The sequence below is a fragment of the Dendronephthya gigantea genome, unplaced genomic scaffold (genome assembly GCF_004324835.1).
Source record: "Dendronephthya gigantea isolate DGI-Jeju-01 unplaced genomic scaffold, DenGig_1.0 000000F, whole genome shotgun sequence".
NCBI lineage: Eukaryota > Metazoa > Cnidaria > Anthozoa > Malacalcyonacea > Nephtheidae > Dendronephthya > Dendronephthya gigantea.
Genome location: NW_021163010.1, coordinates 6,310,646 through 6,324,885, shown reverse-complemented (window position 1 = coordinate 6,324,885; position 14,240 = coordinate 6,310,646). Strand labels below are relative to the sequence as shown.

Below are 14,240 nucleotides of genomic sequence, written 5' to 3'. Positions count from 1 at the left end.
CTAAATGTGGTAACAATTTCCGTTTGTAGTAAAAGTATACAAATTTGCAAATTTTGCAAGGCAATATTTTCCGTGTTTTACAACATTTCGCAACCATTTTTTTCGCAACCAACTTTGCATTTCTACTAATTTCAGTACGCTCTTTTAAAGCTGTGGTGATTTGATTGCACTTCCTTGCATGGATAAAAAGGTAGTCTATAATGCAAAAGGTCTACTGCATTACATATTTAATAGCAAAACCGTGTCACACACCAGTAATTAACGAACAGTGGCGGGCTCCGGATGAAGTTATTTGACAGCTATTACTCCATTGTTACAAACCAATAAAACAGTCAAGCTATATAGCAGCGTGAATGAGATTAACGGAGCAATTGAGCGATGAGCCTACATTCACAGACATCCCACGGACTGTTTCCAGTTTCGGGTTAAGAAATTAATCAAACGAGTGCATGGCTGCATGCTTGAACAAAATGTACAGCATCGTCAGCAAAATTAGTGCATGAGCAGAATTACAACAAATCCACGGCAGAAATCCATGCACGCTGTGTGGACGTGTTCGAAATAACGTCGGATAAAGGGGAAAATATCACTGAACTGCATGACAATTACCCCCAGTTTGATTAGCGCGTGCATACACTCTAAATCTCCAAGTGTTGTACAAACACCAAAAAAGGTGTAAATTCCTGCCTCCCTGCAAACACCCAAAGAGGTGCAAATATACACCTTCTTAAAGGTCAATATACACTCAACCGGGTATATTTACACCAATTTTGGTGTAAATGCTCTTGCCTCTGTATGTACACCGAATAGTGTATAGTTACACTGTAAGGAGTATATTTACACTTTACAGTATCAATATACACCATGAGTGTATTTATACACCAAGTTGGGGGGAACACTATGAGTGTATATTTACCCCGAAAAGTGTATATTTATACTTTATGGGGTCAATATACACCATAAGGTGTATTTGATAACCACTGCATTCACTGATGTAATGATCGTTACATGATGAACAGACGTGAACTTCTATATTGAACAAACAATTTTATTAAAGATAAATAAATTATGTATTTGTTTAAAAACCTATGAGCACAATAAGCAGGAACATAATAAAGCATAAAAAATTACAAAATTGAATGGACAAATATGCCCTCTAACCTACTTATACATTTCTTTCATTTCTAGCAATGAAATTAAGTTATTAGTAGGCTTTGAAATATCACATAGGCAAAATTATACATTATTCTTATTCCTTATCAGTCCAAAATATTAAAACTATTTACTTAGTGCCCATATGAATGAATGAATAAATTCTAAATATTTACATGTAGAAATAGTTCAAAGTACTGCTAGGTTTGTGCATACCTTGCTCAAAAAAACAAGTATTTCAAGGACTTAATTAAAAATTGCCAATTGGCAAGTTTAGGAAACTAGCTGAAACAACTCAAATTATTGAAATTAAGCCCCTGTATAATGAACCCAGAGGTAATTGAATAAAAATATTTATGAAAGAAGACAAGTGCATCTAGAACTATGCAAACTCACTGCATGTCTTCAATTATTGTTATTAACACATACCGTAAGCTAAAGTAATTAACTCCTGAGCAATGTTCCTCTTTGATTACTGACTAGTTGTTTGTAAAGTTGGTATATGTCCTCCCAAATATGAGCATATTTATAAGATCACCTGGAGTATTTTTGTCCTGGAAAATTAAGTTCTGCAACACTGTGAATCCAATTAACCATTAACAGAGGAGACTTTCCACTCATCCACTGAGTTTCTCGCACACTAGTACTACCTCAATTAATCCATGTTCCTAAAAAAAACAAAAAAGCAAGCATATTAGAAAATTTAGATAGCAAATGTTCATCTGGTAAGCTGTCAATGATTTTTGATATATCTATTACATGATAACTAACTATATAACCAATTGTTTATAAATAAGAAGCAAATAATGGAGGTGAAATTAATACACAATGAATTTGCAATTTGTATGACACATGAACATTGAACTGATCTTTTCCTTACCTTATTTCCTTAAACCAAGTCAAATGGCTTCTTTTCTTGTTTCACTGAACTAATATCAAGTTGATATTTTTCATCAAATGAAAGACCTTGGCACCTTAAAAATACAAATACAACACAGGTATTTTAGGCATATATCATATTGGTGCTATTATTATATTATTATACAATTAAAACTGAGCCATATGGTTGGTGAATAATCCAACAGCATTGCACAATTCCTTATAATGCATTACTTACCATACTTTCCTGCTCGTTCATTACAGACTTAGATGACTTAGACTTATAAACATCACCACTTGGCACTTGTTAATCCACCATCTAATAAAGGATGCATATAAAAATTATTTAAAAGGCAATATAACAGCTATGTCATTCAAATTCTTAATCAAAATTAATGTAGATCCTAAGATTCCGTACATCATAATCCTAAGATTGAGTAAGTCTGTTATGGCAGATGTTTCAATCAGTTTCATGTTCATATTTTAATATATAACATAAATTCATGTATTTGACCATGGTTTAGCCAACATCATTACATCAATATCACACTTAATATGGCATAGTACCTATAGTATAACCACGGCATAACATATTTCTATAAATCATTCATTTTTTTTGGTGGGAATGAGTAGCAAAACTGTGAATATTTCTGTTAAATACGTACACTGTTTACGCGGCAAATTCGAAATTCAAAATATATAGCTTTCGTCTGTTTGCGCGTATAATTTTAAAACCTTACCTCTGAGATGACTGAGATTCCCAGTCACTTTTAAAACAATATCCTCGATCTTCTCCAGGCAATCTTGTATCATAATGTCCAGTAAAATTTAATATACATTCAAAATACTTCTCGATTTATACTTTGCAAAGGAACAAACAACAACGTGCGTCGTGCGAACTGCGAAGCGACGCTATCCCGGCATGCATCGAGAGCGTGGTGCAATCCTATCAACATTTCTCTGCGCGAGTTACGGCGTTACGGGATTTATTCAGAATGTTGAAATAAAACCGTCAAAACCGTCGCGTTTGCATCAAAACCGTCATCTCTTCTGAATATGAAAAGAAAGATATAAACAAAGAACAAATCATTTTTCCAAGACTTTGGAATTAGCTTTGCTTATTTTAAGAAAACAATTGCTTTTTGCTCCTGACTTGGGACTCTTTGCCCAGTTATTTAGGAATATAAAAAATGATAATCCATTTGCAATTTTTTTCCGACAAAAGCTTCCAATGCATGCACGCCCAAGCTCTCACTCAACACAAAATTATAGCGATAATGTTTACACCAAAGTGGTGCTTTATTACACAAGAACGGTGTTTATTTACCGACTTTTGGCGTAAATTTACGCCAAAGAAGGTAAACTTTAGCTATACACTTAATCGGTGTTGAGGAAACACAATATTGGTGTAATAATACACCTCGAAGGGTAAATTTGCACTTTGTGGATGTAACATACTGATTTACACCAAAATTGTGTGTATTTACACTTATTTGGTGTTTGTCGGACACTTCGAAATTTAGAGTGTAGATGATAAGGCAGCGCGTCATATGACATATTATTGCCACATATAGAGTTATACTGCATGTTTGTACTGTATATTGATCACCGAAAATAAGAAAAGTAATGTTTCTTTTTTACTTAACATGCAGCCATTATATTTGCCAGCTAAAAGTTATACCACCGAACAAATATTATATGTAAGGTCTACTCTTGAAAGGAGGCATATCAAAATACAGTTAGCTACTTAGGGGCTGTTTACATGAGCCCTATACAGGTAGGGCTAGCCCTCCCTGTAGGGCTCATATAAACAGCCCCTTAAAAAGGACTTATACTCGACCACTGCATGTGACACAATGAGCATAGTGCCCCAAATGCAAAACAGCAACCTTTGGGATATTACATAGCATATATTTTCACTTTCCGTAATTGTGAAACAACAATATTTTTACCTGCGGGTACTCAAAATGCATGACATCATCAAAATTGCGCCAAAACAGCAGCAATAATTTACTACCACTTTTATATATATAGACTAACTACATTTTCATAAGTCATGACTATAATTGTATTTCGATGCTAATACCATTTATCGCCCAGTTTTTTTATATGTTTTCATCAAATTCGAGATTCGTTCGTCCAATTTGGTGCAATTCTCCCCAATAGAAGCAACATTGGTTTCAAAGTTTTGGGCGATCTGTTCAAAAAGCGAGAGAAATTATATTGGCTGAAGCGACGAGTTAAGGTCTGTCATGATCGATACGACTGAATGCAAGGAAGCATGAATGAGGAATCTCAAAGATATTTAAAGCGTTATAAATATAGAATATATTGCAAACCTTGGCCAGCAGTTTTTGTTGAGTTTGTAGTTGACTCGTGATAGCCGTTTGAGTAGAATCCAGATGTGTTAGGGAAGAACCAAACTGGTTGGCTACAGAACGTACGAGAGGTAAGACAGTGTAGAAATATATGCTAAACTAAAAGTAAAGCTTTTAAAAGCTAAGTCATGAAATGAACTAAAAAACTGATTCATGACACATATCCGTCAGTGAAGAATCACTGAATGTTCGGGGTAACAGCTAGTGTAGTACAACACTCGTGCAATAAAGCTCCTTCTAGCAACTTGCAATGCAATTTCAGTTTTATATCTAATATATAGTATTAATACTACTATATATCACTAATTTAAACCTCTCAAAGGTTGAATTGCATTGCCAGGCATTCAGAGCGGTTTTAATTTGTAACTAAAAAACCCGTTAAAAAATTTACCTTGATTATGCAATGATTTCAACGTCTCAAGTCGATAGATCTATCAAAAAATAGTTTAAAGATCACTATTCTGATATGAAAAGACTGCAGCGAAATTTCGCTAAAGAGATGGATCTAGTGTGGTTTTGCCGTACGTGGGGTGCAAGTACAAGCACGACCCGTAGGGGATATTAAAACGTATCTTGATGTGTATGTTCGTCAAATTACAAAAATGAGATAAGATGCTACTTAGAAACTAATTGGGTACAATCAGTAGCCCCACCCTCTCTTCTCAGTAAATCCAACCTGTATACTTTTATTCAGCCTCCTCCGCAGGCATCTCTTACATAAAAGATGCCTGCAGAGGAGGCTATAAACTTTTATTGACGTAAATGACTAACCAGGTCCGGAACAACATCCGCGGTAGCATCCCATTTTGTAACCAATTCGTACAGCTCAGAAATCTGAAATCAAGAGACGAAGATGTTAGTGATGGACAAAGTCATACAGAGTTCGGGTGGGTCCAAGTGACCTGCGAGACCTTTTCACCATCAATACGTCACCAACAACGTCGTTGGCTGCACAGATAATATGACAGAAAGAAAATAAACATTTGGCAGGAAAACTGATAAATTAACCGAACTATCTTAATTTGAATCAGTGAAGTGTCTTAACGTAAAAATAGTATTTAGAACCACTAAAATAAACAGCCATGCATGACCTTTTTCTGATTTTCAACATTTTCTTTTTCAGATTTCTTCGATGATAGTTCGTCAAGGTGATGAAGAAGTCCCTAAATTGAATGTAAAAGATGCATGCCAGGAATAAATAGTATTCATATAGACCTCGCACAGTATAATTGGATATTAAGTTTAAAAACATATCAATTAAAAACACATAACTTCAATTCTCTACTCACAAAGTACATATAGCTGCTACTCTAAGCTTCTCGAATTGCATACGTCAAGACAAAACTAAAAGGCGTTTCAAACCTGTAGCCTAGCGTCAATATGTTCAACATGAGTTGTATCCAATACAGCCAGCTTATCCTGCACGTCCGAAATTGCAGCCTGCAATAAACAGAAAGTTGTGCAGTTACCTACGTAAATATAGGATTATATCTTTTACGTTTAATATTTAGAGTATAATTATAGATATTATTGATAACCATAAATTCGCCAAAACAGATCGAATAATAACATACTACGCTGCATGTACTGACAAACTGTTGCTTCTATTAACAGCTTAACATATATATAAGAGTCCCCGATTATATGAAGAGAGTTGATCCGGCTAAACGAGTTAAATAGCTTTGCCGGGACGAGCTTAAAAGTACGATTATACATGCGACATGCTGGCCGCAGGACAGGTTTTAGACAGGACACCTGAGATGAAAAACAGACCATTCGTGAGTCTGATTCGTGTCCCGCTCAGCCGCAAAAAGCGATTACATGGGACATGTGGGCAATTTCTGTCTCGCCAAAGTGAGTTGACTCGGCAAGCTACAACTGCATGCGGTTCCGGCAAGACGAGATAACTCGCCTGCATGTATAATCGAAAATTGAAAAAAAAATAAGCAAAGCATTTTGTTAGCGGATCACTATAGGCAAAGCGGGTGAACCCATGCTGGCTACATGTAATCGGCCCCTATATAAGTGCAACATGTCTGTCAATGATAACCACAGCTCTACGTAAATTTTCTATCCTTGTTTAGTAAAAGAATAATTTATAGGGAGATTTCGCTTGACTCACCGACAAAGTCCTTTCATCAGTAACACTTTGATCAAAAAGAGTGGACTAAAACAACAAAATATAGTGAATTAAGGGTTTTGCATAAGTAAAATTGACGTTTCATCATATTTAAGCCTTTCATATAGAGAGTTGGTATATGACAAGCTATTTGACACGCAACATCTACATATTAATATATCAAGGCATTATACAGTATCAGATGCACAGTTTAAAGACTGCATCTTCAAACCAATGACGCTAAAAGGGGCTCTTTTAGTTCGCACCTATCTTAGCAAAACCCGGACTTCATGCAGGTATTTGGATAAGAGTTAACGAAAACGAAATGATATTCTTGATATGCATGTTTGCATAGTGACAGTCGATAAGTAATTTAGCTTGCAGGTATACACCACGTAAGTATTTAATATTGCAAAGCTTTCGGTCCGTTAACCTGGACCTTCATCAATTGCACTGATGAAGGCCCGGGTTAACGGACCGAAAGCTTTGCAGTATTAAATACTTACGTGGTGTATCTACAAGCTAAATTACTTTTGAAAACGAAATGATTTTCTTACCAGGTGAGGTGAGTCTATCCCGAGAAGATTTTCAAGGTTCTTAACCCTTTCTTCTAACTCACTGACCTATATTGATAAAAAATTAACTACATACGAATATGAAAAAACTGTAAACCGAAACCTAAACGTGGTATGCTATTAAAGTAGACTGTCAAAGAATGTTTTCTTACAGTAATTTTTAAAGAAATGGTCTGGTAAAATTTAACAACGTTTTAGCAATTAACAAGTAAAATTATCAATAACAAGTCAACTGATTTTTCTTTAAATGTGATGAAACAAAATTTGCCAAAAATTTCTTTTTCAACAAAAATGGTTGGGAATTAGGGTATATCAACAGCATAGAATTAGGGTATCGACAGCGTCAGAAGCTTACATGTGATAGTTGAGCCAGTTTCGCTTGCTCTGGTTTATACAACAACTTGTAAGTAACACAATCTTCATCCACCTAAATGGAAACAGAGGTTAGAAATTTTAAGAACACGTTGACGGCCAGAAATGCATGATTATAATAATAATTATCACAAACAAATCACTACAGGTGTGCTATATATAAATTTTATATGCGGCCTTTCCCGCCTCTCACTCAATAAATTTTCATGTGGAAGGTAAATTTTCTCCTGCATGAATGTTGTTTATTCTCAGCCCTAAGATATTTAGATGCTATTTCCATGCATGCAGCAATATAACTCCATATATTTTTTTAATGTATTGTAAAAACCTGCTCCTTGCTCGATGGCTTTGATTTTGCTTTTTCTTTGTATGATTCAAGTTGATTTTGCAGTTTTCTAGATGTCAGAAATATGAAAATATGACAATGACAGTACTACATGCACGTCAAACAAACTATAGGAGACACTGGTTGTTCGTAACCTCTTTACCTTGTATGTTTCTTCCTTTTAAGCCATAAGATGAAAATGCTATTTTATCTCATGGTTCTGACTGCATGCATGGTCATGGCACGAGTGATCCTTCACAATTCGCAAATATGCCAAGAATGAAGTAATCTCTAATAGAATAAGAGTTTTTGAATCGCTGCTTACTTTTGAACCGTTCCCTCAGGATGTGTTGATCCAGCGGAAAACTATAAAAAAACCCAAATCCCGTAAGTGCATGTTCTCAAGTAAATATTTTTCAAACATAGCTAGTTTATAGCAGTATATAATTGAATTTGAAGAGAAATATCAAGATGATGCAATAGATCAGAAACAATGAAATAAGTAAAATGATCAGAAACCCAACTTAATTCGAGATATATATATAAAACATTGTAAATGTAGAAACCTCAGACCCAATGAGGGCATCGATTTGCCAAGACTGGAGCTAAAACATATAAGTATGATCATATGTAAGACTTGCATCGATCGCCCCCCTCGCACCTCCAGGAGACTGATTCATCCCCAGTCGCTATATAATGGCGCGCTGAGAGTAATAGGGCGCGGAGACTTTTTGATCTATACATGTCCAGCTAAGGAACTGCGGAGAAGTCAGTCCAGGAGATATAATATGGCGGGAAAGGACTAGTACTAGTTGTCTAATAAAAATTCATTTTTCGTTCGAGACAACTTACTATTATCTTCTACTGGTTAATAATCATACTCAACAATATGGTAAACGAAAGCACTATTACTAGTACGGCTGCTAAGCATGCTTTAAAAAGTACGCGAACGTGCATCGGAGAAAAATCTTATGATCAAATCAACAGGATGGAAATAAGTTAAAACATAAGAGGAAATAAAATGTTATGAGTTGCCTCATGTATGTATTTCTCTCTAATAAAATAAATATATTTTGCTTGTATTACCTGCTGTTGAAGATGTTTCACCTAAATAAAAAATATAAGCGTACTGCATGGTTGGCATGCCCATATATCAAATTGCATATATAGGTCTATATAAAGGACCTCCATAACAAAATCTAATCGATTTTGATCTTCAATAAAGACCATAAATATTAGTACTGTCCGCAGGTACTGTCTGAGGGAGGCGAACAGGGAGGAATTTCGGTTTAGACCAATCACCAAATTTGTTTTCATTTTCAGTAACCTAATCAGAATGCGTAAATGTTGACTACTTCTGGTAAATTATTTACTATTTACATCAAGTATAAAAAGTTTAGGCATTCAAAACGAAATTCTTCCTTGTTATGCCAGGGAGACATATGAAAGTTACTTTTAGATGACGGGAGACAACACGAGACAAAGCTTGCGCCATACTTTAAAAACCGGACTAATATTTATAGAAAAATATTCAGTCATATTATATACGTAAGCTATAAAAAGTTAAAATACTTCGAGTGACAATCTTCGCGATAAATTGCGTGTTAGTAATATGTATACTGTACTTATATCTCTGCCAGCATATATATATATATATATAAAGAAGAGACTCAATCTGTTGAATTTTGGAATGGTTACAAAATTAAGATTGCCTTACCTCTGTAGCTAAACCTGTAGGTGAAAATTTATTTTGCTTTTCTACATTTTTAGCATCATCCTGTAAAAAATTGGATAGTGGTTATGATTATGGTATTGTTTCTATAAAGCGTGATGCGACAATAAACCATCTTTGAACAAGATTGAGTATATATATAACAATTATATACCTTTTGCAGTGTGACCAGATCTGGTAATTTCTAATGACCAGATTAGATCGGATGCACACACTATAGACAGCCCCACCTGATTTTAATGATTACAAAATCTATACCAGGTGGAAGCGGTCACAGCAGCTTTGGTTATAAAATTCGCACATATGGTCACACTGATTTGAATGTATTTATTAGTATAATAAAAGAAGTTAATATCAAAGAGTTGGCCCTCGCGTGGGTTCCTAGCCGGGTGTTTGGCACGGGGGTATTTTCGCCGGGCCTTAGTATTTATATGGCTTGCCTTGTTGTTATCTGCTTATTATCGCTTCGTTCGCCCCGCCTTCCTCCCCTGACATTCCACCCGTCGGGGGATGGTTTCCATTTATTGTTTTTTAGTTTAGCTTCTCTAGGTTCAGTTGGTTTGCAAAGATTCCTACGGTATGTATCTAATTATTTACTATGTGTGCATCGTGTGTGTTCATGTTTTCCTTCCACGGCTTTAACTTCTGTGATTCCGTGTGACAGTGTGATCACGGGATGGAGAGGGTACCGTTTAGGTTCCATATCTGATGGACGTACGCATGATTGAAAATGACAGTAAAGACTACGCATCGCCAACCTCGTTCGCTTCGCCGTGCTGCCGTCTCAATCCCTACCGATCCGCAGCGGGCATAACTAGTTAGGTTACTATAGTTATAGTATTCGCTAAGCCTCGCCTAGCCTCGTTGGGCCTTATCTGAGTATATTAATCATGCATAAGGTCTATTAATGTTTGTGTCTATTAATTGCAGTGAAGTGAATAATTAAATTCAATTCAATTTAAATTTAAATTAAATACCTTGATTTTCTCTAGCTCTTCAGCAAGTTCTTCTATTTCTACTTGCAATCTTTGATATTTCTGGCCAGGCGTTTCCTTGGTGATTGATCTATCACCAATCTAAGTATAAGAAAACTCAAACTGTTCAAATTGACTGATACTATGGATTTCTAATGTTACCTCAAGATCGTTTTCAGAAATGAAGCAAACTGAGGGGAGATGCCAGATAAACAACTCTATTCTTTTAAAGTAACTTACAATCTCATATTCTCCTCTTGTCTCATACCCTCTCATTTTGAGTTTCCCAACGTTGCCAGAGAAATCTAAAAATTGTATTTTGCGGCAAAGGTTAATACACACAATCAGTTCATCTATTTAGTACCACGCAGAGTGATGTGAAAAGGGATACCGGATTGTCATTTTGGGAACAATCCTATAGAGCCTAATTCGAGGTAGCGCTTGCTTGCGCCTGAAATGTTGCTAGGACGTGAAAACCGACGTTTTGCGGTTGTGAACAAAACGTATAGACGACGTCTAAAACTCATATAGTTCTTTAATTATCAATTTATTTTCCATTCATTTTCAATCCAGTTCAGGCAAATGATGTGAGATCAGTTGGTAATACAACGATTGCAAGTTTGGCGGGAAAAAGCTCAAATTTATATAAACGACAAAATTATGCTCAAAAGCTATTATAATATAAAACAAAAAACTAAATAGTTCAACCAAAAAGAGGCATTTCCAACTTGAAACGCCAATGCGAAAGGTAAACTAATTAGAATGACTTTTTTTGTCGTAGCTATTGAAGTATAAAAAAAACGTTGGTAGGCGGCAGTACAAACCCCAAAACACTATCAAATTACCGTCCAGGCTGGTTTTTTATATAATGTTTATTATATATTTATATTCACATTTTTTGAGTAAACTGAATATGTGGCGAGTCTGCAGCTTTCGACATGCCATTACACAAAAACGTGTTCCTGGAAGGTACTTATTTCTTATGACTATGAAATACGTTTAATTTTTTGGGCGGCATTATGAGGTTTTAACTTTTCTCTGCTAAATCAGTTCATAAAATAACTTTTGGGCCATGGCCTTGTAAAAAATGCCCACTGTGCAGTGTGTATGTAATTGATAAATTATCTCTTTTGTTTTGCTTTAGCTTTGTATTGCTTGTGTGTAAACTGATCACACCTCTATATAATGAAACTACAATAAACAGTTAAATTTTTGAACTTGCCGCACGTAAACATTTTAAAATTTTGTGAACCTGTTTATTCCTGAATACTTCCTGAACATATTTCTCAAATCTATGTACCTAATTAATACTAGCTCAAACCTGTTGAATCTGCATCCAGATATTTTCCTTTAAATTTGTTAAATGCTTCCTTTTTATTTACCGAAACATGTTCAATGTCTTCACTTTCAAATTCATCCTACGATGAAAAACCATATAAATTTACACCATTAATGTTGTAATTAACCTGAATTCAGTGATTGTCAGCTAGTGTCTACATGAAGTATGTCAGATTATATATAGTTGTAGTATTCTTGAAATTTTGCATGTGCATGGCATTTTCTACAATTATATATTTAATTATATATTGTTGCTTATCAGACATGTTGTTATGACATGTTATGTATAGAATAATTGGTTACTATTACTTCTGATTTTGTGTCAACCCCATGTTACCTAGACCTTAGACCTTACCTGACAGTAGTATACTATATTATAAAAGTTTTTAGAAGGTTTTCCAAATTACTCAACTAATTAAATATTAATTCAGGAATAGAGAATTAAGTCACTACAGGAATGGAAGTGTGCTGCCATGTTGGCTTTAATATATAGGAACTTTTGCTGGTAAAGTCAGATATCCAACTTTGTAAGATCATTGTCTTTGATTCACATTACTTGAAAATTGAATCCTCTAAACTTTTATGCCTAGCTTATTCAAAAAAATGTGCATATAAACTCTGCATGACCTCAAATACCTCTTTGACCTTTGTTGAAACATAAGAGTGAAATGTTATGATTAATAAATCTCAGCCTAAATGCTGTGACCATGTTACAGGCATACTGTACATGGCATGTCTTACAAGTTATTAAATAAATCACCCCTTCCAAATCACAATCAAAAGCATAATTTATGTGATAAACTCTACCTCGATCTTGAAGAGCTTTTAAACTTAGTCCCCAAGATAATATACTTACATATGTGGTATTACCAAACTTTGTCATGCCTCTATCTGAGACCATGTAAGACTACATAACTTAACCTAACTACTGTAGATAATTAATACATATAAATAGAAAATGTGATACTTGGTTCGATTTTCTAGTAATTTCTATATATAAGAAACATATACCAGACAGATATGGGTGCCCCAAAACACATTTTGCCTGTACAGCTAGATATTTGATCAAACGTCCTGGGGGCTTGTTGAGGGAGATAATAAAAATTCGGATTAACTAGTACATTACATACAGGGTTGGCAAATCTTCTTATATTATTTCTTCTTATATCTTCTTATATTAATATAAGAAGATTTATTTTTCGGGCGTAAATCTTCTTATATCTTCTTATATTATTTTTGATAATTTTGTAATTGTTGAAGTTGTGAATTTGAAGATTTGAACCACTATTAACTGACATACACTTTTGAACAATACAAAATAAAGTTACATGAAACTGATATATCATTTATCATATCATATATCATTTATCATATATATATATATATATATATATATATATATATATAAATATATATATATATATATATATCTTTTTGTTCTTAAGTGACGCATCGAAGTTATCGAAGATTGAAAAATCTTCTATATTCTTAAAAAATCTCTTATATAATATAAGAAATAAGAAGATTTTAATTTTAAAAAAATCTTCTTATATCCAACCCTGAGTACATAGCACGGTACATAGCATTATTATAAACATTTCCATGCCCAGTTTGAATTTTGAAACAGTAAAATAATTTAAACTACGTACTGCTTTTGTACCTTTGTTTTTCTAACCAGCCATGTAAGTTTTGAAACTCAGTAGAATTAAATTAAATGGAATATTGATGTTTATATTGGATTGCAGAAAGCAGACCTTTGATTTTTGTGACTCAATCTTCACCCCTCCTTCCTCAACAGTTTCAAATACATCCGGCGAATCAGTATCCTGCATAAAACAAATTTAGAATTCACTTTTTTTTAATGTTTAACAGTTGATCACAACATTAAATACATACAATGCCAGGCAAACCAGCATATTTTGACTTTCCTTCCATTTTTGAAGTCTGCAAAAATAAATAATATATAATTTTATGATGAACACAACGACTGATTACGACGCTTTCCGATTATCGCGAAAACTGCTGAGCTCTATACCATAATACAAACACTTGTGAGTGTGAACCATTGAACTGGTGTGTGAACGTGGTGTGAGTATTGTTCGTGTAATACTCGTGTAATCGAGTAAAATATTCAGTGTAGGTTTTGACCTAATGTTGAATAGATGTTATGTGCAATTTAACGAAATTTGCTCACTTAAGCTTCCACAAGGCATAATTCGCAATATGTGTGAAGTTGACCACCAAGTGTTTCGCTATGTATTAGTCTTGAGTGAAACCCACCTATAGGGACGGCTTGATTACCAAAGCTGCAAGGATACCACTAGTAGGGTTTATATTTATGCTCTGCAAAAAGATTTGGGCACGTGTAAGTGGGCATACATAGAAACAAAAAGGGC

At 34.6% G+C, this 14,240-nt stretch overlaps 1 protein-coding gene and 1 long non-coding RNA gene across 3 annotated transcripts; both read right to left on the bottom strand.

Moving 5' to 3' along the window:
• Positions 1–922: 922 nt before the first annotated feature.
• On the bottom strand, positions 923–2,937 carry LOC114521774. Of its 2 annotated transcripts, XR_003686843.1 has the most exons (4): positions 2,772–2,937; positions 2,270–2,350; positions 2,033–2,126; positions 923–1,820 (listed from the first exon to the last, which is right to left on the bottom strand). It is a non-coding gene; the product is annotated as an uncharacterized LOC114521774 (long non-coding RNA). The 2 variants fall into 2 exon arrangements; XR_003686842.1 differs by having other exon boundaries at positions 2,270–2,937.
• Positions 2,938–3,912: 975 nt separating this feature from the next.
• On the bottom strand, positions 3,913–13,823 carry LOC114519226 (dynactin subunit 2-like). The gene is made up of 19 exons (XM_028539321.1): positions 13,741–13,823; positions 13,599–13,670; positions 11,828–11,924; positions 10,747–10,811; positions 10,510–10,608; positions 9,518–9,577; positions 8,887–8,907; positions 8,367–8,405; positions 8,126–8,166; positions 7,804–7,870; positions 7,459–7,530; positions 7,086–7,151; positions 6,532–6,576; positions 5,772–5,849; positions 5,501–5,572; positions 5,181–5,243; positions 4,801–4,840; positions 4,371–4,462; positions 3,913–4,228 (listed from the first exon to the last, which is right to left on the bottom strand). Exons 1-19 carry the CDS (start codon positions 13,777–13,779, stop codon positions 4,121–4,123), a joined length of 1,236 nt encoding a protein of 411 aa, XP_028395122.1. The 5' UTR covers positions 13,780–13,823; the 3' UTR covers positions 3,913–4,120.
• Between the last annotated feature and the right edge of the window lie 417 nt (positions 13,824–14,240).